The sequence below is a fragment of the Pristiophorus japonicus genome, unplaced genomic scaffold (genome assembly GCF_044704955.1).
Source record: "Pristiophorus japonicus isolate sPriJap1 unplaced genomic scaffold, sPriJap1.hap1 HAP1_SCAFFOLD_421, whole genome shotgun sequence".
In the NCBI taxonomy this organism is placed as follows: domain Eukaryota; kingdom Metazoa; phylum Chordata; class Chondrichthyes; family Pristiophoridae; genus Pristiophorus; species Pristiophorus japonicus.
This window is the reverse complement of record NW_027254102.1, coordinates 361,799-385,950: the sequence shown is the minus strand read 5'-3', so window position 1 is coordinate 385,950 and position 24,152 is coordinate 361,799. Positions and strand designations below refer to the sequence as shown.

Below are 24,152 nucleotides of genomic sequence, written 5' to 3'. Positions count from 1 at the left end.
TGCAGCAGGCGGTTAAGAAAGCAAATGGCATCTTTGCCTTCATAGCGAGAGGATTTGAGTACAGGTGCAGGGAGGTGTTGCTACAGTTGTGCAGGGCCTTGGTGAGGCACACCTGGAGTATTGTATACAGTTTTGGTCTTCTAACTTGAGGAAGGACGTTCTTGCTATTCAGGGAGTGCAGCAAACGTTTACCAGACTGATTCCCGGGCTGGCGGGACTGGCATATCAAGAACGAGTGGATCAACTGGGCTTGTATTCACTGGAGTTCAGAAGAATGAGAGGGGATCTCATCGAAACATTTCAAATTCTGACGGGTTTAGACAGGTTAGATGCAGGAAGAATGTTCCCAATGTTGTGGAAGTCCAGAACCAGGTTTCACAGTCTAAGGATAAGGGGTAAGCTATTTAGAACCGAGATGATGAGAAACTTCTTCACCCAGAGAGTGGTGAACCTGTGAAATTCTCTACCACATAAAGTTGTTGAGGCCAATTCACTAATTATATTGAAAACGTAGTTACATGTAGTCCTTACTACTAGTGGGATCAAGGGTTATGGCGAGAAAGCAGGAATGGAGTATTCAAGTTGCATGTTCAGTCATGAACTAATTGAATGGCGGTGCAGGCTCGAAGGGCCGAATGGCCTACTCCTGCATCAATTTTCTATGTGTTTCTATATAGTAAATCCCCTCTTTCTGGAACTCCTAATTCCCTTTTTTGGTGTAAATTCTACCGCTTCTGGATCTTCCAATTCCAAAATTCTGCAGCAAAATCTTTTGTTCGGGAGCCATTTTCCCTTTTCCTGGAGCATCTATTTCCACAGACTCTGCAGCTTCAAATTCCCCTGTTTCTTCGATTAATTAAGCTGTATCTAGAGTTCCTAATACCATTGCCTCTGGAGATCACTATTCCACTGTTTCTGGAGCTAATTCCCCTGTTTCTGGATTTGCTAATTCCCCTTCTCTCTGGAATTCATTGCCTTGTTCTGGAACTAAATGATCCGTTCATTGAGTTAATTCTCCTGTTTCTGAAGCTCCTAATTAGCCTGTTTATGGTTTCCCTAATGCACATGTTTCCGGAGTTATTTCCCTTTTTCTGGATCTATTTCCCCCGTTTCTGGAGCTCCTAAATGTTAGTTCCTGGTCTTCGTAATTGCTCTATTCTAGAGTAAATTCTTCGATTTACAGAGTTAGTTCCCCTGTTTCTCAACCTTTCTACTGTTTCTGGAACTCAGACTAACCTTTTTTCTGGAACAAAAGCCCTTGTCTGGGAGCTATTCCCCCTCTTCCTGGAGCTCCTAATTCCAATGTATGTGCAGTTCCTAATTCCTGTATCTTCAGTTAATTCACCTGTTTCTGAGCTCACAATTTTCCAATTTCTGGAGATCACAATTCCACTGTTTATGGTGCTAATTTCGCTATTTTTCGAGCTCTTAATTCCACTATTTTTGGAGCACCCATTCACCTGTTTCAGGATCTAATTCATAATTCTCTGGAGGTATGTGCTCTATTTTTGGATCTTATATCTTAGTTTCTCAATTTCCCAATTCTCCAGTTGCTGGAGCTCCTATATACACTTGCTGAAGCTCCTAATTCCTCTGTTTCTACAGCTCATTCATCTGCTTCTGGAGTTCCAATTCCCTTGTGTTCGGCGAAACCAATTCTCCTAATTCTGGAGCAGTTTCCTCTGCGTCTTGAGCTGCACGCTCTGTTTCCGGAGTAAATATCCTGCTTATGGAGTTAATTCCCCTGTTTCTGGTTCTCCTAATGTATTTCTCTGAAGCAATTTGCCTTTTTCTGGACCTAATTCCCCCGTTTTTGTAGTTAATTGTTCCCCTGTCCATGGAGCTGCTAATTGCTCAATTCCTGGAGCTCCTAGATCCCCTGTTTATGATCTATTTCTCCTATTTCATGAGCGAATTCACCTCTTCATGGATCTAATTCTCATGTTTCTGGAGTTAAATCTTCTGTTTCTAGAGTTAATTATGGTACTTTGTGATCTAATTCTCCAGTTTCTGGAGTTAAATCTCATGTTTCTTGTGCGAATTCCACTGTTTTTCTATATAATTCTGTTTCTGGAGTTGAATCTCTTGTTTCCGGAGCTAATTCCACTGTTTTTGGAATAAATTCCCGTTTTGACACTTATTCCCTTATTCGGGAGCGAATTTTCCTTTTCCTGGAGCTCCTAGCTCCAATGATTCTGCAGTTTCTATTTCCTCTGTTTACACATTTAATTCACCTCACTATGAGCTTCTTATTCCCCTGTTCCTGAAGATCCCAATTCCCCTATTTCGGGAGCTAATTTCGCTGTTTCAGAGGCCCCTAATTCCCCTTTTTCTGCATTTCCGAATTCGACTTTTTTTGCAGCTCCGAATTACCCTGTCCCAACGCTCCTCCTTCTCCAGTTTCTGGATCTAATTTCAGGTTCTGGAGCTTTATCCACTGTTTCTGGTGTAAATTTACCTGTTTGTGGAGCTAATTCCCAAATTCTAAAGAGATTCTAGGCCCGTGTTCATGTCGCGAATTCACCAGTTTCTGGAGCTAATTCACCTTTTACTGGAGCTGCCAATTCCCAAGTTTCTGAACGTCATAATTCCATTGTTTCTGGAGTGTTTATGGAGCTAACAATGTTATGGAGAAATCCACTTTCTATGCAGGTAAATAACCTGTTTATGGAGCTAATTCCACTTTTTTCATGTAGCTCCTAATTCCCCAGTTCCTTGAGCTCCCAATTCCCCTGTTTTTGGAGCTCCGAGTTCCCCTTTATTTGGAGTTAATTCCACCGTTTCTGGATATCTCGATTCTCAAATTCTGGAGCGAGATGAATTTTTTGGGAACCATTTTCCCTATACCTGGAGCTCGTAATTCCACCGTTTCTGCAGCTTCAAATACCTCTGTTTCTACCGCTAATTCACCTGTTTCTGCAGTTCCTAATTCCATTGTTTCTGGAGCTAACTCCCCTGTTTCTGCATTTCGTAATTACACTTTTCCTGCAGATAATTCCCTTATTTTGGACGTTAATCTCCTGTTTCTGAAGATCATTACAAGATCATTGCACAACTAATTTCCACCTGCTAGAGCCAATTCGCCTCTTTCATAAGGACAACATATGTGTTTAGTGAAACAAGCTTACAGATGGAATCTAACATTGTGTTTTTGGATGATGTCACCGAGGGCAGCAAGTAATTGATAAATAGGGGGCTGGGAGCGAGGCTAGCTGCTTCGGGGACTCCAGAGGTAGTGGTGAGAGGAGTAGGAACGTAGGAACACAAGAAATAGGGGCAGGTGTAGGTTACCTATCTCTCGAGTATGCTTCTCCATTTCATGAGATCGTGACTGATCCGGTCATGGGCACAGCTCCACTTCACTGCCAGCTACACATACTCCTTTATTCTCTCATTGCTCAAAAATCTGTCAATCTCCGACAGAATATATTCAATGACCCACCTTCCACAGATCTGGGGGCAGAGAATTCCATAGATTTACAACCATCTGAGAGAAGAAATTCCTCCACTTCTCAGTTTTAAATACATGGCTACTTATTCTGATTCTATGTTCCCTAGTTTTAATTTTTCGTATGAGTCGAAATATCCTCTCGGCATCCATCTTTTCTAGTTCCTTTCATTATCTTATATGTTTCGATAAGATCACCTCTCATTCTACTCAAGTCCAATGAGTATAAGCCCAACCTACTCAACCTTTCCTCATAAGTCAACTGCCTCATCGCTGGAACAAACCTAGAGAGCTTTTTCTGAACCATCTCCAATGCATTTTATCCTTCCTTAAATATGGAGACCAAAACTGTCCGCAGTACTCCAGGTGTGGTCTCACCAATACCTTGTAAGGTTGAAGCAGGACGTTTCTGCTTTTATACTCTACCCCACCTTGAAATAAAGTCCAACATTCCATCTGCCTTCCTGATTAATTGCTTTACTTGCATACTCACCTTTTGTGTTTCATGCATAAGGAGCCTCAGGTCCCTTTGTACTGCAGGACTTTGCAATATTTCTCTATTTAAACTATAATTTGGTTTTCTATTATTTCTGCCAAAGTGGATAACCTCACATTTTCCCACATTATATTCCGTCTGCCAAATTTTTGCCCACACTTAGCCTGTTTACATACCTTTTACAGATGTGTTATGTCCTCCTCAAAATTTGCATTCCCACCAATCTTTGTATCATTAGCAAACGGCAACAATACAGTCACTTCCGTCATCTAATTCTTTAATATAGATTGTAAAGAGCTGAGGCCCAGTATTGACCCCTGCAGCACTCCACTAGTTACAGTTTGCCAACCAGAAAATTATCTAATTGTCCCGCCTCTCTGTTTTCTGTTAGTTAGAAAATTCTCTCTCCTTGCTGATATATTGCCCCCAACTTGTGAACTTCTACCTTGTGCCATAACCTTTTATGTGGCAGCTTATCGAATGCCTTCTGGAAATCTAAATAAAATACACCCACTGTTTCCTCCTTATCCACCCTGCTCATTACCTCCTCAAAAACCGCCGTAAAATTTGTCAAATTTGATTTCCCTTCCCTTTCATAAAACCATGCTGACTCTGCTTGATTGAATTATGCTTTTCCAAATGTCCCGCTACTGCATCCTTAATAATGAACGCCAGCATTTTCCCAAAGACAGATGTTAGGCTAACTGGTCTATAGTTTCGTCGTTTTTGTCTGCCTCATTTTTTTTTTAATAGGCGCGTTATATTTGCGGTTTTCCAATCCCCTGGGACGGCCCCAGAATCCAGGGAATATTGGTAGATCACATCCAATGCATCCACTATCTCCACAGCCACCTTTTTCAGACCCGAGGATGTAAGCAATCAGGTCCAGAGTGCTTGTCCGCCTGTGGTCCTATTATTTTGACAAGTGCTACTTCTTTAGTGATACTGATTGTATTCAGCTCCTCCCTCCTCATAGCCCCTTGATTATCGACAGTTGGGATTTTTTTTACAGTCTCCTAACGCTAAGACTGATGCAAAATATGTGTTCAACTTCTCAGCTATTTCCCACTTCTCCATTATTAATTCTGCAGTCCCATCGCATCAAATTTACTTCAGGCACTCGTTTCCTTTTTATGCACCTGTCTTTTTTATCTTTCACGTTAGTATGCTTTCAAATCCATCTTCCCTCTCTTTCTCATTTTTTAAATCGTTCTTTGCCAGCTTTTAAAATGTCCCAACCGCTGTCCTCCCGCTGGTCTTGTTTTCAATTTGATACCATCCTTTATTTCCTTATTTAGCGACGTATGGTTATCCCTTCTCTTACAGTTTTTCCTTCTCATTGGCAGATATATGTGTTGAGAGTTAGGAAATATCTGCTTAAATGTCTGCCACTGCTAATCAACCGTCCCATACTTTAATTTATTTTTCCCAGTCCACTTTAGCCAACTCTGCCCTCATACCTTTGTAGTCTCCTTTATTTAAGTTTAGGACATTGTTTTGAGAAGCAAATTTCGCAGCCTCCAACTGAATTGTAAATTCAACTATGTTATGTTCACTCATTTCTAGAGGATCTTATACCAAGAAGTAATTTATTAATCTTACCTAATTACACATTCCTTTGATATAATGGACGGTTACACTGGTATAGTTACCACACCATTGGAAATGTAGCCTGGTCCTATACCTGCGGACGCCCCTACTTCTACCATTCACGATATGTATTTTAATATGACATGTGATTAGTTGGCACTGTGGGTCTTGTCTTTGCATAGGACGTGTTTCTGAATCTGGAGCCGGGAAAATTCTTACTGCTTCCGTGTACTATCCACTTCCATTTGGAACATACTGTGCCTGATAAGGAGGGGCTATTACATCGGGCACCCATTCATCCTCATCCAACTGAAATGGACGAATCTGGTTCACCACGTTCATAATCATTTTGTGTCATCTCAGTGACCTGCTGGTTCGCTGAAAAAGCTTCATCGGGTTTCATTCTCATTTGTAACCGGCCTGCTTATACTGTGCGACCTGCTTCATCAAGGATATTATTCAGTCTATTGTACTGGGTTTCAAATACTCCCACCTTGCGTAGTTTTGTTCCGTGGGAAGAAAAGCAATGTCTGAGGAGGAAACACAAAATCTGCAAAAGGACATTAACAGGCGATGTGAGTGGACAAACATTTGGCAGATGGAGTACAATGTTGGAAAGTGTGAGGTCATGCACTTTGGCAGAAAAAAATCAAAGAGCAATTTATTATTTAAATGAAGAATGATTGCAAAGTGCTGCAGTACAGTGGGACTTGGGGATACTTGTGCATGAAACACAAGATATTATTATGCAGGTACAGCAAGTGATCAGGAAGACCAATGGAATATTGTCCTTTATTGCAAAGGGGATGGGGTATAAAAGCAGGGAATTCTTGCTACAGTTATACAGGTTATTGGTGAGGCCACACCTGTAATACTACGTGCAGTTTTGGTTTACATATTTACGAAACGATATACTTGCTTTGGAGGCAGTTCAGCGAAGGTACACTACGTTGATTCTGGAGATGAGGGGAAACCTATCATGAAAGGTTGAGTAGATTGGGCATCTACTCATCAGGATTCAGAAGATTGAGAGGTGATCTTATCGAAACGTATAAAATTATGAGAGTGCTTGACAAGGTGTATGCAGAGACAATATTTCCACTGATGGGCGAGATTAGAACGAGGGGGTGTAAATTTATAATAAGGGGTTGTCCATTTTCAACTGAGATGAAGAGAAATTTATTTTCTCAGACGGTTGCAAATCTGTAGAATTCGCTGACTCAGAGAGCTGTGGAACCTGGGATATTGAATTACTTTTACACAGAGATAGACAGTTTCTTAACCGATAAGGCAATAAGGGGTTATTGGGAGCGGGCAGAGAAGTGGACCTGAGTCCACGATTGGATCAGCCACGATCGTATAAAATGGCGAAGCAGGCTCGAGGGGCCGTATGGCCTACACCTGCTCTTATTTCTTATGTTTTTATGTTCTTATTACCTGGCCTCCCACCTCCCGCTCCTGAGGTTTACTCGGGGCCAGTGTAATCAGTTACCGTGTTGTGCCCTCCCGAACTCCCTCATTCACAATTCACTAACCCCTTTGAACTGAATGCCTTCCCTGACCTCTACATCACTGGAGCTGTAGTCATTCTAGAGACTGCCTTGCTTTTTTCTCCTTATGGACAGTTTTTAAACCTAAATGCTTCAACTGTTCCGTTTTAGAAACTGAGGAAAGCACAATTACAATATCTACCAGAATCGTGGCGGTAACCATTTCTGATTGGTACAAACCCCATGGGATCCCTGTTTCTCTGCCCTATCCTCGCTAGTTCGTCTGATTTCCTGATCGCCTCCTAGTTGGTTCCCTCTGAGAATGCTTTTCTGTTATGTAAATAATAATCTTCACCCTCTTTTCTTATAGCTTCCAAATTGGTTGCCAGCTTTCCACACAGGAATAACAGGTGAACATCGCAAGTTCCACACCTTCTTCCCGATGGTCACCGACTTCAAATAAAATAAGCAGCGAATCAATTGTGACAATGCTTACGAGCACAAGAGGTTAATTTGTCAACTCATAAAAATCCTTCTCCCTCGTCGGGAATATATTTACTCAATATTAAGAAACTTTCATTTAATAACGTCCAATATCTCTAAAATTGCATTCAGCAATTCAAAAGCTGTTCCGTACTGAATTAAAACAGAGTTCACAGCTGCTTGTGAAAAAGTTATCTTCCTTTTTTTGCATTTCCAATGCTGCCAAGTGCAGACATCATCAATCAGAGAAAGCTTCAGGCACACGTCTCGCAGCATTTCAAGTTTTAAAAAACTTTTGCTTGTACAAAGTTTCTGCGCTTTTAAATTTGCAAAGAACCTGACCAATTCAATTCAGCAAGTAAAACATTTGACATCATGAGTATCATTACTACAAACATTAATTAAGGCAACTCAACACACAAAAATGTCATTCCTCTCCCCGCTCCCCCAGAGTCACATATTGAAATTGGCCAGAAATTTTTAAAATGCCAATTGTTGATGTGATTGCCTCATGTCCAGAGCTAAATGCTTTCACAAAGTTTCAACCAACCAGACTTTCAGCGCGGCCATAATAAAATGTTGGTTTTACAGTTTAATTAACCTCCATTTAATGCAGACCAATGACTTAAACTAACCAGTGTCACTTGACAAAGAAGGAGGAGCCACAGCCACTCTGAAAGAAGCTGTCACACATTTTTTTTTAAGATTAACATTTACACTGGAAGCATCAAAAGAAAACCTTTCCAACAGTTGAAACGAGATATGATCCGCATTTCACTATTTATCCATTTTTCCATCAGCCAAGATTCAAATTTGAATGCTTGAAGCCAGCTAGCATTCCATTCTGCTACTTGTCCCCTGACTCCATATGTTCTGATCTTGTTCATTCGTCTATCACGAGGGAAGATATCCGCTCTGATTCTACCCTGTCAAGCCGCCTCAGAATCTTATACGTTTCAATAACACCACCTCTCATTCTTTCATACTTCAATGAGTATAGGCCCATTCTGATCAATATTTCTTCATAAGACAACACTTTCATCTCAGTAATCAACCTCGTGAACTTCCTCTGAACTGCGTCCAATTCAAATATATCTCTCCTTTTATAAGGAGACCAAAACTGTACGCAGTACTAAGGTTTAGTCTCATCAACGCCCTGTACAATTGTAGCAGGACTTTCCTACTTTAATAATCCACCTCCCTTGCAGAAAAGACCAACCTTCCATGATTTTTTAAATGCAGGCCACCATTTTGTTTAAGATACTGAAACACATTTTGTTTAAGATATTGAGACATTTTTGTTTAAGATATTGAGACTCATTTTGTTTAAAATACAGATCCATAATTTTGTTTAATATATTAAGTCTCACTGTTTTTAAGGTACTGATGCGTCATTTTTTTGAAGATACTGAACCTCATTGTGTTTAAGATATTGGCCACCATTTTGTTTAAGCTACTGATCGGACATTTTGATTAAGATACTGAGCTTCGTGTAATTTACAATAATCTGACACTAATTTACATTCAAGCAGCTGTTTCCGGTAGACTTTTGCTAAATCATGTCTCAGCTCAGTAAAATTGGCCTTTCCGCAGTTGAGAACTTTTTCTCCTGGTCTAACTTTTTCTGTCCGTTAACTATTCTAAATCTAACTGAATTATGGTCACTACAACACAATGCTCTCCCACTGATAACCCTTCTACCTGCCCAGTTTCGTTCCCTAAACCGAGTTTTACCACTGCAGGTTATTTTATTGAGTTCGGTACTTACTGGTTAAAAAGTTCTCCTGAGTGCATTTTAAGAATTAGACGCCCTCTATAACTTTTACTCTTACACTGTCCAAGTTAATATTAGGATACCAAAAAAACCCTGCTGTTAATCACCTATTGTTTTTAACCTCTCAAAGTTTGCCTAAGTATTTCACCCCATCTTCCTGTGAATAGTTGGGGTTCTACTGTACACTCCAGCAATGTGATTGTTCATTATTTATTCTTCAGCTCACTATATACGACCTCATTTAACGATTGTTCCAACACAGAGGCCTTCCTCACATCTGGTATTGATATTTATCCAGGATTGTGACCCTTCCTTTTTTCTCCACTCTCTATCTAATCTGTAAACCTTGTAACGATTAACGTTGCCCTGTCATTCCTTCCTTTCTTTCAGCTAGGTTTCAGTAATAGCAATGATGTAATAACATAATGTTAAACTTCCAGCTGTCTATCTCTGCCCTATGGTCATTTGCATTACTCACCAGACGCCTTGCATTGAAGTATATATTATTAAGCACTTCCAAATATTTGTTAGCTATTCTCCAACTTTTGTTTACTCTGCTGTCCAAACTCACTTGCTAATTTACTGCCTTCCATTTCCAACGTTGCTACTCTCCCTTAAGAATCTATGCTCAGGTTCCCATCCCGCACCAAACTATTTTAAATCCTGCCAATAGCACGACCAAACGCCCCCACAAGGATATTCGTCCCAGCCCAGTTGAGATTGGGGATTATTTGTTTCACCAAACCAGAGTTCGAGTTTCCAGTCTGATTAGTGCCATTTCCCCTTTGATGTGTGAAGAATCTTATGCAGCATTTGAAGTGCTAAAAAGTGGATTTCGATACTACAAATCGTGCTTGATGCAAATAGCTTTTAACTGGAAGATAAGCATATGACGAAAAAAATGGAAAGACATGTTGATGGGTTTAGATGTTGAAGGGTAGGAGTAGAATGGATCGTGTTGATCTGACACGTGGCATGTACCTGTTCGAGTTGCTTCTGAACTGTAAGTACATTTTAATTTATAATAATGTTTTATAAAAGGTTATTATTCACTTGATTATGCTACTGGAGAGCCCGTTTGTGACTCAGCGTCGGATAATCTACGTAATATAATAAATCGTGGAATAGGACAGCACCGAAATTTGGGCTGGATAGTTCAGAGAGCAAACCAGTTTGTAACACTCCCCAGAGCTTTCCAGATAAACCTGAAAAATTATCTACTTCAAGTATTTATGCAATTACCTTTTTAAGGCTATTATTGAATCCACCACTCTATCTGGCAGTGTATTGCACATTTTAACCAAACGTTCTGTTAAACATTCCGTCGTGGAATGATAAATGGAAAGAGCACATGGTCTGAGCTCCCATCACAACCTTAAATCTGAAATCCTTCAGCTTGAGAGATTATATTTACCGACCGAATTCCACCCGTCATTTCAATCATTAATATGTTAAAACATGCCAAAGCAACAGCTTCTGCAGGTATATAAACAGGAAGAGAGCAGCGAAAGTACATGTTGGTCACGCAGAGAATGAGTCTGGGGAATTAATAATGTGAAACAAGGAAATGGCAGAGAATATGAACAATTATTTTGCATTAGTCTTCATGTTAGAAGACATTAAGCACATTTCAAAAAATAATAATCAACGAGATATTGTGGGAAGGGATCTTTAAAAATAACTATGAATAGAGAAAATGTACTCGGTAAGGTAATGGGAATAAATGGAGATAAGTTCACTGGCCTGCATCGTAGGGTCTTAAAATAAGTGGCGAGAGCGATATTGGATGTATTGATTGTAACATACCAACATTCTCTTGATTCGAGAGAGGTCAAGGCAAATTGGAAAACTGCAAATGTAACACCTCAATTTAAGAAAAGAGGGATAGAGAAAGCAGGAACTTATGGACCAGTTAGCCAAATATCTGCTTTTGGGAAAATGCTGGAGTCCTTTATTAAGGAGTCGTAGCAGGACAATTAGAAAATCATCATGCAGTCAAGCAGAGTCAGCATGGTTTAATGAAATGAAAACCATGTTTGACAAAGTTGCTGGAGTTCATTGAGGATGTGACGAGCAGGGTGGATCAAGAGGAGCTAAAGATGACCTGTATTCGGATTTCAAGAAAGCATTCAGTAAGGTGCGGGGTTGCGGGTAATCTATTAGCTTGGTTAGCGGATTGGCTAATTAAAATAAGACAGATATTTGCCGAAATGTGTCATTTTCACGTTGGCAAACAATGACTAGTGTGCTGCAGCAGGAACCGGCCCTCGGTCCACAAACTATTTCTATCCTATATTATTGTCTTGGATGAAGGGACCGAGTTTAATGTTGCACATTTTCTGATGATACAAAGATAGGTGGGAAAGGAAGTTGTAAGGAGGACGCAAATAATCTGCAATGGGAGATAGCAATGTGAGTGGGTAAATATTTGGTTGATGGGGTATACTGTGGGAAAATGCGACCTTCTCCAATTGGTAGGAAAAATAGAAAAGCAAATTATGATTTAAATGGAGAATAGATTACAGACCGCTCTGGTACTGAGAAATCGATGAGTCCTTTCATGTAGTTAGAAAAGCAAATGGAATGATGGCATTTATTGCAAGGGGATGGTGTATAAAATGTGAGGGGTTGTCAGATGAAGAGAGGTTGAGCAGGTGGGCCTATACTCTCTGGATTTTAGAAGAATGAGAGGTAATCTCATTGAAACGTATAAGATTCTGAGGGGGCTTGAGAGGGTAGAAGCTGAGAAAATGTTTCCTCTCATGGGGGCATCTAGAACTCGGGGGCATGGTCTCAGGATGCGGTGTCGCCCATTTAAAATGGAAATGAAGATTTTTTTCTGTCAGAGGGTCTTGAATCTTTCAGCCACAGACCCTCTCTGCCCCAGAGAGCTCTGGAGCCTGGGTCATTAAATACATTTACGGTGGAAATAGGTAGATTTTTGAAGGATAAGGGAGTAACGTGTTATGTGGAGAAAGCAAGGAATTGGAGTTGAGGCCGAGATCACATCAGCCATAATGTTATTGAAAGGTGGAGCAGGCTCGAAGTGCCAGATTACCTATTTCTTCTCCTATTTATTATCTTCTTATGTTCTTATGTTCAATAGGCTGGATTGTTAGTTTAATTGCTTGCGCAAAAAAGAACAGAATGCGTTTCATTCGGGAAGTAGTCAGAGAGTGAGAGGCCGAGAGAGAGCAAGAGCAGGATAGAGTGAACGGGAAAAACTGACGTAGAGAGAAAGAGAGAGAGAGAGAGCGAGACAGGGGAGAGAGTAAAATGGGCACTATTGTTGGTATCACAGACCATTGGAAGAATGCGAAGAGTGCGTCATGAAACAAAATTGAGTTTTACTGCTGGAAATTATTCAGTTCTTCTCATCATTTAATATATTTAATAATTAGAGCGAAGGCATATTTCACCGCATTCTTCAGCTGCTCTCTGAACTTAGTCTGGGTCACAGCATAAATACAAGTGTTCGTGCAGCAACTCAGGAGCTGAAGCATGAATCCCATTTCCCAAACATAGAAAGGAATGCGTACAGGTAGACAATTGAAACTGCAGGCCGGACGCAGTATGGAGCACAGCATGAACACCGCCCATAACAGTATGAAATTGGATGAGATCATCAAAAGTAAAATGATGGATTTCCTTCTGCCGTTCATCTCTGGGTCTCGAGTACTCTCTGCACTTCTGGGACCTCGGAGTCTTTGCCGGGCTCTGCTGGCCACTAAAATGTATCTGACGGTGACAGCATTGATCAGCAGAACGAGAATAAATGGGATCCCTGGGGTTAAAATATATTGAATGAACTCGATTGTTCCCCATACCCGTGAAAGTGCAACATGGATAGTCACATAACAAAACCAACTGCTTTCTAAAAGCGTGTACTGAGGTGTAAACATAAAATACCAGGGGATGTTCTTTAAACCACTCAGCACAGTCACTGTTCCCAGAACCACAGCTGCCATTCTCTCGGTGCAATATTTGGTTTTCAACGTCTGGCAGCAAATGGCCACAAATCGATCAAAGGAGAAAGTGACGGTAAACCAGACAGAACAATCTGTGGCTGCATAAAGCAGGACTGCGTGGATATTACACACGGGGATGGTCAGCACAATGTACATACGATGAATAATTGGAATCTGCCTGAGTATCAGGTCAGTGATAATGACCAGGAGATCCGCCGCTGCCATGGCCACCAAATATCGAGTGACACATTTGGAGAGACCGCACTTTCCCCGAGACAAGATCACAATCGTCACTGCGTTAACTTTGAGGAAGAGAAATAAAGAGACACATTAGCACGGCAGGATGAAAACAAAATAAGCAGTTCGATGGAGTTAATGGTGAAATATCCAAACTTGTTACTGCTTCCATTAATAACATTTCAAAGTAACGGGATCTGCAGCCAAGATTTATAATTATGCTATATAACTGGCAGATCATTAATAAATTGTGAACTGAATCCTGTAACTGGATGCTATAATACAAGAGTAATCGGCGGCGCAAAATAAATCATCAAATGCTCGATGTGATCGGATCAGAGGGTCTGTGACCGGGAGTTAGAGTCTGTGACCCGGTGAGGTGGTCCGTGACTGTGAACGTGAGAGAGGGCATGTGACATTGAGAGAGGATCTGCAACCGGAACAAGGGGTCTATGACTGGGAAAGAGGGTCTGTAGCCGGGAGAGAGGATCTGTGAACGAGATGGACGGTCTGTGACTGCAAGCGAGGGTTTTTGGGAGAGAGGGGGTCTGTGACCGGGGAAGAGCATCTGTAACCTGAATAAAGGGTCTGTGACGGAGAGAGAGTCTTTGTGATCGGGAGAGAGGGTTGGTGACCGGGAGAGAGGTTCTGTGACTGGGGCGAAGGTTATGTGACCGTGCGAGAGGATCTGTGACTGGGAGAGAAATTCTGTGAATGGGAGAGAGGGTCTGTGACAGAGAGTGCGTCTGTGACCGGGGGAAAGGGTCTGTGACCGGGACAGAGAGTCTTTGACATGGAGAGAGGATCTGTAACTGGGAGAGTGGATTTGTGACCGGGAGAGAGGGTCTGTGAGCGGGAGAAAGGCTCTGTGACATGGATAGAGGATCTGTGACTGGGAGAGAGAGTCTATGAGCGGGAGAAATCATCTGTGACATGCAGAGAGGGTCTGTTACATGGAGAGTGTGTCGGTGACCGTGAGTTTGGGTCTGTGACCGGGAGAGAGTGTCTGTAACTGGGAGAGACGGTGTATGACCGGGACAGAAGGTCTGCAACCGGGAGAGACGGTGTGTGAACGGGAGAGAGGGTCTGTGAACGGAATAGAGGGTCTGTGACTGGGAGACATGCATTGTGATCGGGAGAGAGGCTCTATGACCGCGAGAGAGGTGCTAAGACCGGGAGGGAGGGTCTGAGAGCGGGAGAGAGGGTTTGTGAGCGGGTGAGAGTGTCTGTGTTTGGGAGAGAAGGTCTATGACTGAGAGAGTGTGTCTGAGAGCGGAAGAGAGTGTCTGAGAGCGGGGGAAGCCGGTCTGTGACCGGGAGAACGGTCTGTGATTGGAAGAGATGGTCTGTGGCCAAGAGAGAGGGTCTGAGAGCTGGAGCGAGTGTTTGTGACCGGAAGGGAGACTCTTTGAGTGGGAGAGAGGGTCTGTGACCGGGAGAGAGGGTGTGTGAGCGGGAGAGAGTATCTGTGAGCGGGAGAGAGGATCTGTGACCGGGACAGAGGGTCTGTGACCTGGAGAGAGGGTCTGTGAGCGGGAGAGAGGATCTGTGACATGGAGAGAGGGTCTGTGACTGAGACAGCGGACCTGTGAGCAGGAGAGAAGAAGTGTGACTAGGGAGAGGGTCTCTCACCAGGAGAGAGTGTCTGTGAGCGGGAGAGAGAATTTGTGACTGGGTGAGAGGATCTGTGACCGGGAGAGAGGGTCTGTCACAGGGAGAGAGGGTCTGTGATCGGGAGAGTGGGTCTGTGAGCGGGAGAGAGGGACTGTGACCGGGATAGATGGTCTGTGAGTGGAAGAGAGATTCTGTGACTGGGAGCGAGCGTCTGTGACAAGGATAGAGGTTCTGTGACATGCAGTGAAGGTCTGTGACTTGAATAGAGGGCCTATGACATTGAGAGAGGGTCCGTGACCGGGAGTGAGGGTCCGTGACCGGGAGTGATGCTCGCTGACCGGGATAGACGTCTGTGACCGCGAGAGACTGTCTGTGAGCGGAAGAGAGGGTCTTTGAAATGGAGAGAGGGTCTGTGAAATGGAGAGATGGTCTGTGAGCGGGAGAGAGGATCTGTGACCGAGACAGAGGGTCTGTGACTGGGAGAGTGGGTCTGTGACGGGACGAGATGGTCTGTGAGCGGGAGAGTGGTTCTGTGACCGAAAGATAGGGTCTACTGGGAGAGAGAGTCTGTGACCGGGAGAGAGGCTCTATGTCTGGAAGGGACGGTCTGTGACCGGGAGAAAGGGTCTGTGACCAGGGGAGACTTTCTTTAACTGAGAGGGACCGCCTGTGAATAGGAGAGAGGGTCTGTGACCGAGTGAGGGTGTCTGTTATTGGGAGGGAGGATCTGCCAACGGGAAGAGGTTGTGAGAACGGGTGAGAGGGTCTGTGACTGAGAGAGAAGGTCTGTTATTGGGAGAGATGGTCTATGACCGGGAGAGAGTGTCTGTGAGCGGCTGGGGTTCTCTGTGACTGAGAGCGTGGGGCCGTGACTGGGAGAGAGGGTCCGTTATTGGGAGAGAGTGTCTGAGAATGGGAGAGAGGGTATGCGAGCGGGAAATTGGGTCTGTGACTGGGAGAGAAGGTCTGTGAGCGGGAGAGAGGGTATCTGACTGGGAGAGAAGGTGTGTGATTGGGAGAGCGTGTCAGTGACCGAGAGAGAGGATCTGTGACTGGGAGAGAGGGTTTGTGAGCGGGGGAGAGGGTCTGTGATTGGGAGAATGGGTCTATGACATGGACAGCGGGTCTGTGACATGGAGAGAGGATCTGTGACAGGGAGAGAGGCTCTCTGACCGGGTGAAAGCGTCTGTGAACGTGAGAGAGGGTTTGAGGCTGGGAGAGAGGTTCTGTGACTGGGACAGAGGGTCCGTGGGAGGGATAGTGGGTCTGTGACCGGGAGAGGGGGTCTGTGACTGGGAGTGCGGACCTGTGACCGGGAGAGAAAATCTGTGAATGAGGACAAGGTCTCTGACTGGGAGAGAGTGTCTGTGAGCAGGTGAGAGGGTTTGTGACTGGGACAGAGGGTTCTAGACCGGGAAAGACAGTCTGTCACACGGAGAGAGGGTCTGCAATCTGGAGGGAGGTTCTTTGAGTGAGAGAGTGGGTCGGTGACCGGGAAAGACGTCTGTGACCGGGAGTGAGTGTCTGTTACGGCGAGAGCTCTGAGACCGGGGAAAAGGGTCCATGACCGGGAGAGAGGATGTGTGAATGGGAGAGTGTCTGTGAACTGGAGAGAGGATCTGTGACAGGGAGAGAGTCTCTCTGACCGGGAGAGAGTGTCTGTGAGCGGACGAGAGGGTCTGCGAAATGGAGAATGGGTCTGTGACTTGCGAAGAGGGTCTGTGACATGGAGAGGGGGTCGGTGAGCGGGAGAGAGGAACTGTGACTGAGACAGAGGGTCTGTGACTGGGACAGTGGGTCTGTGGCGGGGAGAGAATGTCTGTGACAAGGAGAGACTTTCTGTGACTGAGAGGGACGGTCTGTGAACGGGAGAAAGGGTCTGTGACCGGGAGAGAGGCTCTGTTATTGGGAGAGAGGGCCTGTGACCGGGAGAGAGGGTGCGAGAGCGGGTGAGAGGGTCTGTGACTGGGATGAGAGGGTCTGTTATTGGGAGAGAGGATCTGTGACCAGGAGAGAGTGTCTGTGAGCGGCTGGTAGTCTCTGGGACTGGGAGCGAGGGTCCTTGACCGGGAGAGAGGGTCCGTTATTGGGAAAGATTGTCTGTGAATGGGAGAGAGGGTATGAGAGCGGGAAATTGGGTCTGTGACTGAGACAGAAGGTCTGTGAGCGGGAGAAATAGTACCTGACTGGGAGAGAAGGTGTGTGACTGGGAGAGCTTGTCCGTGACCGAGAGAGAGGGTCTGTGACCGGGAGAGAACATCTGTGTCTGGAGAGACTTTCTTTGAGTGGGAGAGTGTGTCTATGACTGGGAGAGAGGGTCTGTGAGCGCGGGATTGGGTCTGTGATTGGGAGAGTGGGTCTGTGACATGGACAGCGGGTCTGTGACATGGAGAGTGGTTCTCTGACAGGGAGAGAGGCTCTCCGACCGGGAGAAACATCTGTGAACGTGAGAGAGGGTTTGAGGCTGGGAGAGAGAGTCTGTGACTGGGAGAGAAAGTCCGTGGGAGGTGGAGACGGTGTGTGACCGGGAGAGGGGTTCTGTGACTGGGAGAGAGGGTTTGTGACTGGGAGAGAGTGCCTGTAACAGGGAGCGAGGGTCTGTGAGCGGAGGACAGGGTCTGTGACTGGCAGAGACGGCCCGGGACTGCGAGAGAGCGTCCATGACTGGGGCAAGCGTCTGTGACCAGGATAGAGGGTTTTGCGACATTCAGAGAAGACCTGTGACTGGGAGAGAGGGTCGGTGACATGCAGAGAGGGTCGGTGACCGGGAGTGAGAGTCTGTGACCGGGATAGACGTCTGTGACCGGGAGAGAGTGTGACAGGAGAGATCAGTGATCGGGGGAAAGAATATGTGACCGGGAGAGAGGGTTTCTGAATGGGAGAGGGTCTGTGAGCGGGAAAAAGGCTCTTCGACTGGGAGAGAGAGTCTGTGACTTGGAGAGAAGGAGTGTGACTGGGAGAGAGTGTCTGTGACTGGGAGTGAGTGTCTGTGAGCGGCACAGAGGATCTGTGACAGGCAGAGACGGTCGGTGAGCGGGAGAGAGGGTCTGTGACTGGGAGAGACGGTCTGTGACTGGGAGAGAGAGGGTCTGTGACCAACAGAGAGGGTCTATGACCGGGAGAGATGGTCTGAGAGCAGGAGATACGGTCTGTGACTGGGGGAGAGTATCTGTGAGCGGGAGAGAGTGTCTGTGACAGGGGGGGGAGGGGGTCTGTGAGCGGGGGAGAGGGTCTGTGAGCATGTGAGAGTGTGTATGTGATTGGGAGAGAGCGACTTGGAGCGCGACAGAGCGTCTCTGACCGGGAGAGAGGGTCTGTGACTGGGGGAGAATATCTGTGAGCGGGAGAGAGGGTCTGGAAACGGGAGAGACTGTACGTGAGCGGAAGAGAGGATCTGTGACTGGGAGACAAGGTCTGTGAGCGGAAGAAAGGGTCTGTGACCGTGAGAGAGGGTATGTGACTGAGGGAGAGTATCTGTGACTGGTAGAGAGGGTCTGTAATCGGTAGAGAGCGTCTGTGAACGGGAGAGAGTATCTGCGACCGAGACAAATGGTCTGTGACTTGGAGAGTGGGTCTGTGACCTCAAGAGAGAATCGGTGAGCGGGAGAGTATCTGTTGTCCGAGACAGAGGGTCTGTGACTGAGAGAGTGGGACTGTCACCTGGAGAGAGCGTCTGTGACGGGGAGAGACAATCTGTGTCCGGGAGAGAGGGTCAGTGAGAGGGCGAGAGGGTCGACGACTGGGAGAGAAAGTCTGTGACCGGGAGAGAGGAACTGTGATTTTGAGGGATGTATGTGTCCAGGAGAGAGAATGTGAGAGCGGGAGAGAGGGTTTTTTATTGGAAGAGAGAGTCTGTGACCGGGAGAGGGGGTGTGAGATTGGGAGAGAGGGTGTGAGAGCGGGTGAGAGTCTGTAACCGGGAGAGAGGTTTTGTGACCTGGCTAGAGGGTGTGAAAGGGGGAGACTGTATCAAATTGGGAGAGACGATATCTGATTGGTAGAGCCGGTCTGTGACTGGCAGAGTGAGTGTGTGAGCGGGAGAGGGAATCTGTGACCGGGAGAGAGGGTCTGTGATTTTGAGGCAGGTATGTGTCCAGGAGAGAGGGTCTGTGACCGGGAGAGAGGGTTTTTTATTGGAAGAGAGAGTCTGTGACCTTGAGAGAGGATGTGAGAACGGGAGAGAGGGTCTGTGACTGCGAGGGAGGAACTGTGACCGGGAGAGGGAGTGTGAGATCGGGAGAGAGGGTGTGAGAGCGGGTGAGAGTCTGTAACCGGGAGAGTGGTTCTGTGACCGGGAGAGAGGGTGTGAAAGGGGGAGACTGTATCAAATTGGGAGAGACGATATTTGATTGGGAGAGCCGGTCTGTGACTGGCAGAGTGAGTGTGTGAGCGGGAGAGGGAATCTGTGACCGGCGGAGAGGGTCTGTGACTGGGAGAGAAAGCCTCTGTGTGCGGGAGATGGGGTCTGTTATTGGGAGAGAGGGTCTGTAACCGGGAGAGAGGGTGTGAGAGCGGCAGAAAGGGTATGTGACCTGGAGAAAGGGTGTGAGACTGGGAGAGAGTGTCTGCGACCGGGAGAGAGGGTATGAGAGCGGGAAATTCGGTCTGTCAATGGGAGAGAAGGTCTGTGAGTGGGAAATAGAGTATCTGACTGGGAGAGAAGGTCTGTGAATTGGAGAGATTGTCTGTGACTGGGAGATATGGTGTGTGACTGTGACAGAAAGTCTGTGGCAGGGTGCGAAGCTCTGTGAGAGGGAGAAAGGGAATCTGATTGGGAGAGAAGGTTTTTGACTAGGAGAGAGTGCCTGTGACCGATAGAGAGTGTCTGTGACCGGGAGAGAGGGTCTGTGGCCGGGAGAGACTTTCTGTGACTGGGAGGGACGGTCTTTGACCCGGGAGAGGCTCTGTGACCAGGAGAGAGTGTCCGTTATTGGGAGAAAGGATCTTTGACCAGGAGGGAGTGTGCTTGAGGGTGAGAGAGTATCTGACTGGGAGACACGGTATGTGACTGGGAGAGGCGGTCTGTGGTAATGGGAGAGTAGGTGTGTGAGCGGGAGAGGGACTCTGTGACCGGGAGAGATGGTCTGTGACTCGAAGAGAGAGTCTGTGAGCGAGAGAGAGGGTCTGTGAGCGGGAGAGAGCGTCTGTGGCTGGGAGAGGTGGTGTGTGACTGGGAGAGATGGTCTCTTCCGGGAGAGAATGTCCGTGACCAGGCGAGAGGGATTAAAATTCGGAGAGAGAAACTGGGATTGGGAGAATTGTCAATACATAGGAGATATTTATTTTGGTGAACGGGATGTGGTCGTCGCTGGCACGAGCAGCATTTATTGACTCTTCCTGGAGGCAGTGATGAGGGATTGTGAGTCAGTTACTGGGATGCATGATTCTGTGACGCTTGAGATAGATCTTGAAAAGCAATAGCTCTGTGGGTCATTCTCCCCGTACCCGACTCTGTCTCCTTGCTCAAGATCTCAGTATGCCTGGTCGCTTGTTGCTGAGTCTAAGAATTGTAGGTCTAAGCAGCATTCTAGTGTGCTTCTGAGGAAGTGGTGTCAAGTTTGACATGCTGTCTTTCCAATAAGACTTTAAACTAAGCCCCTTCTTTTCTCTCATGTGGACGGCAATATTCCCAGGACACTGATTCGATGAAGAGCAGGGAGTTTTTCCCATTGTCCAGACCAATATTTATCACTGAATCAACATTACTGAATCAGGTAATCTGGTGGTTATCTCATTGTTTGTGGGATCCTCCTGAGCACAAATAGGTTCTGCATTTCCTATATTATAATAGTAAATACACTTCAAATCGTCTTTATTTCTTTCATTGTTCCTTCATCCCATCTTTCCTTTATTCTTTCCTTCCTTTCTTTAATTCCTTTCTTTCCTTACTTCCTTCTTTCTTTCCCAGAGGAAAAAGAGTGTGGATATTGTGCAGAATTGGGATTAACTCGGGTGCGGTTCCCAATGTGCTGAATGAAATTCTCGGTCGAACCGGGGACTACAAATGAGCGAGTCTTTGGGGAGAGAAAGGGACAACTATTAAATATATCAATAAGATTATGAAACAATGCATAACACATGACAGTGCTTCAAGTTTCGCCCAAATCTGAAACATCTGATTAACAGAATGTAACACTTTGTGGAAAACTATTTAAATGACTGTCAATAACAGAATCTCCAATCGAGTAACAAATAATCCTTACTTTAAATTACCTATTAATATGATATCTATGTTGTGAGAAGAATCCACACACAAATTCTGATTTTCTATCTCGGCAAAGATGCTATTACTATGAACAAAGGGATAAAATGGACAATATTGAACCGTCCGGTCCTTGTACACCTGTATAAACAGAAAGCAACGTTGGCCGTGGTGCACAACAGGCGATGAATTCACATAGCTGGTTTTTCAGCATCGCCTAAAGTTCAAACTAGCTCCAGCTGTGAGATTGTAGACTCATCTGCTGTTGGTTACAATGGCATCCATATAAATTACCACATTGGCGCTTGTTGAAGTTACTGACTCCAAATAAATTATGCTAACATGGAGATCTATAATTGATGGTGAGATTTAATTAAATATCTGAACACAACTAGATGAGCGCTAACCTGGACTGCTGTAATTAATGGTGAGAATTGATTAAATATCTGAACCCAACTCGACCAGCGCTAACCTGGAGTTCTTTAACTGGCGGTAAGATTTGATGAGAATTTCAACTGATTCGGTGAAGTTCTTTAATAAAGTGATTTCACCATTCATTTTATTCCAGTGACCATCAATAATGTTCAATTACACTGAAGGGTAGCAGGAGATAGGATAGAGTCACATGAGGTTCAAAGAGATTCTCTTGTGCTGTGTCTGACGGGCACGGGGCGGTGGGATTGGGGATTCTATTGTAAAGATGCGTTTGGAAATCAAGCCATTGAAATGTAGCTGTAGACCAAATTTATTGTATCACGAATGAAGCTGCAATCCGACGCTCACCAAAGAGAACACTGACCCATACACAGCAGGAGCTGGTACACAGTGAGACTGCTAAATGAGCTGGATCAGGATGGACAGTATCAAACATTCACACGGTGCATCTTAGCTTTATCTCAGGACCAACATTCGCTATCTATTCTACTCCAATATTTCGTCATCTAAACCCATGAACTCATCAGTCTGAAAGGATATATGTGCTCAGTGCAGACACAGACAGTGAGCTGCTTTATGAAGCTAAGCATCAGAAACCTCGCTTGTTTAGAAACTAACAAAATATGCTGGTCTTAATCAGACTATATTACATGGAGATAAGAGTGGCAGGTCATATTTCCCATTCATTATTCTCAGACCAGTACACGGGAGAAAAGGACAAAATCACAGCAAGCGATCACGGAACGTTATCAGACCCGCAGCGAGAGTGAAGCTCTGGGTGCAATTAGATTCTTGATATTGTGACAGCAAGGTGAAAATACTGTAACACCGCTAGATATGGTTTACAACATGATATGGTGACTTACCAGTGACACCGAAAGCAGCCAGGATCGGATAATATATCTTTTCGATGCCACGGATGATCGCTCGTAACTGGAGCTCATGAAAGGCATCCATCTTTCCACTCTGGGTAGAACCGCTGATTCCAGTTATTAACAGCAGTGATGCTCTCAATGACAGTGTGGTAGAACACACTGAACGGAGTCTCTTATTAATAGCAGAGTGAATCCCTCTCTGGCCCAATTAAATCCCATGGAGACGGGCGCTAATTACAGTCATTGAACAAACTGCTTGAGTTAACCCACAGAGACTGAAACTAATTACAGTCACTGAAACAAATGCTTCAGTTAACACCCTTCAAACTGGCACATTTTATGTAACTAAATATATTGAACTCAGTGTTACATCGATGTACAGAGAAACTGCTCACAGCCCTAAATAATACTTTAATTACTACGGGGAAGGATAAGCAAAAGCAAACCTGCAGTCTGGCCGCTCTGACTGTCATTTGTTGTCTTCCACCTTGCAATTTCCTGTGGACACTCTACTGCCATGTTATCAGTCACATACAATCCAATGCCCGACAACTGGCGTGAAACCCTCACTATTCACATTACCTTGTCCAACCCGACTTAGTTCAGCATCCGGTCCTGAGAACAAAACTCTTGCAAGTCACTTACAATGGAACTTGGAACTCCAAATTGCCCAACATTGTCCATTTCAAAATATATTTCTGTAGCTGTCGATCTGCTCAACCAAACCCTCATTCACATCGATGATATCCTTGTCACACACCATCTCCACCCTACTAATTTCCGTCGTATGGACTCAAAATGCCGCTCTCAAGCTCAAGGGCAAAAATATGATACTATCTTAGCCACAACTACTTGAGATATTTATATCCAGATCTGGCTCACCACTTCCAGCATATCTGAAATTTCTCTCATGTGGCAAATCCGGTCAATTCTCAAGGACAATCCTGGAGAGACAAGATAGCCAGTGGCTTCTTTTCAATTCTTCCTTCCTTAACGAGCTCTCCCCTGCCCATTCCACCTCCCCAAAAAACTTCTAGGAACCGGTCGTTCTTCGTGTCATTATTCCTGAAAATATCCTCTCACCTATTTCTGCCACACGCCCATCAAGCAAAACGTCGCCCTGTCCCATCTGTTAATTATGATATTTCCCAAGATTCTCTCCGATAAGCTCTCTGTAAGCTTGTCGCGTTCATGAGAGTAACCTCTAGCTTTATTGAGCCTAATGCCAACAAATCGAAAGCATCAACCTTCCTATCCTGGCCAGCATGCTATATGTAACATAAAGGGAGGGCGCAACTTACCTCAAGGATTGCCCCGATAAAGAGAAGGTCACCATCATTGCAAGGCCTGCCCCGTTAAAAAAAACTCCCATCTTCATCTTCTTAGGCTGTCCTTCATAACAGGGATGACTTGCATCCAAGCCAGAAAGGGATGAGTTCAACAATCTATCAATGAAGGACCTAATATTCCAGACCCCGAACTGCATGTTGAAGGGTCGAAGATGACTGTGTTTGGATGTTTTAAGGTGTAGTGACCGTTG

General features: G+C 45.1%; 1 protein-coding gene across 1 annotated transcript; it reads right to left on the bottom strand.

The window, feature by feature from the left end:
• Window positions 1-12,658: 12,658 nt before the first annotated feature.
• Window positions 12,659-22,694, bottom strand: LOC139251196 (probable G-protein coupled receptor 139). Its single transcript, XM_070873167.1, has 2 exons — window positions 22,604-22,694; window positions 12,659-13,551 (listed from the first exon to the last, which is right to left on the bottom strand). Exons 1-2 carry the CDS (start codon window positions 22,692-22,694, stop codon window positions 12,659-12,661), a joined length of 984 nt encoding a protein of 327 aa, XP_070729268.1.
• Between the last annotated feature and the right edge of the window lie 1,458 nt (window positions 22,695-24,152).

Bases quoted from the DNA above. Each gene is read 5' to 3' on its own strand.
- LOC139251196 (XM_070873167.1), bottom strand. From the start codon at position 22,694: ATGGATGCCTTTCATGAGCTCCAGTTACGAGCGATCATCCGTGGCATC. The intron at 13,552-22,603 runs GTAAGTCACCAT...TCTTCCTCAAAG, and splicing joins GGCTGCTTTCGGTGTCACTG to TTAACGCAGTGACGATTGTG.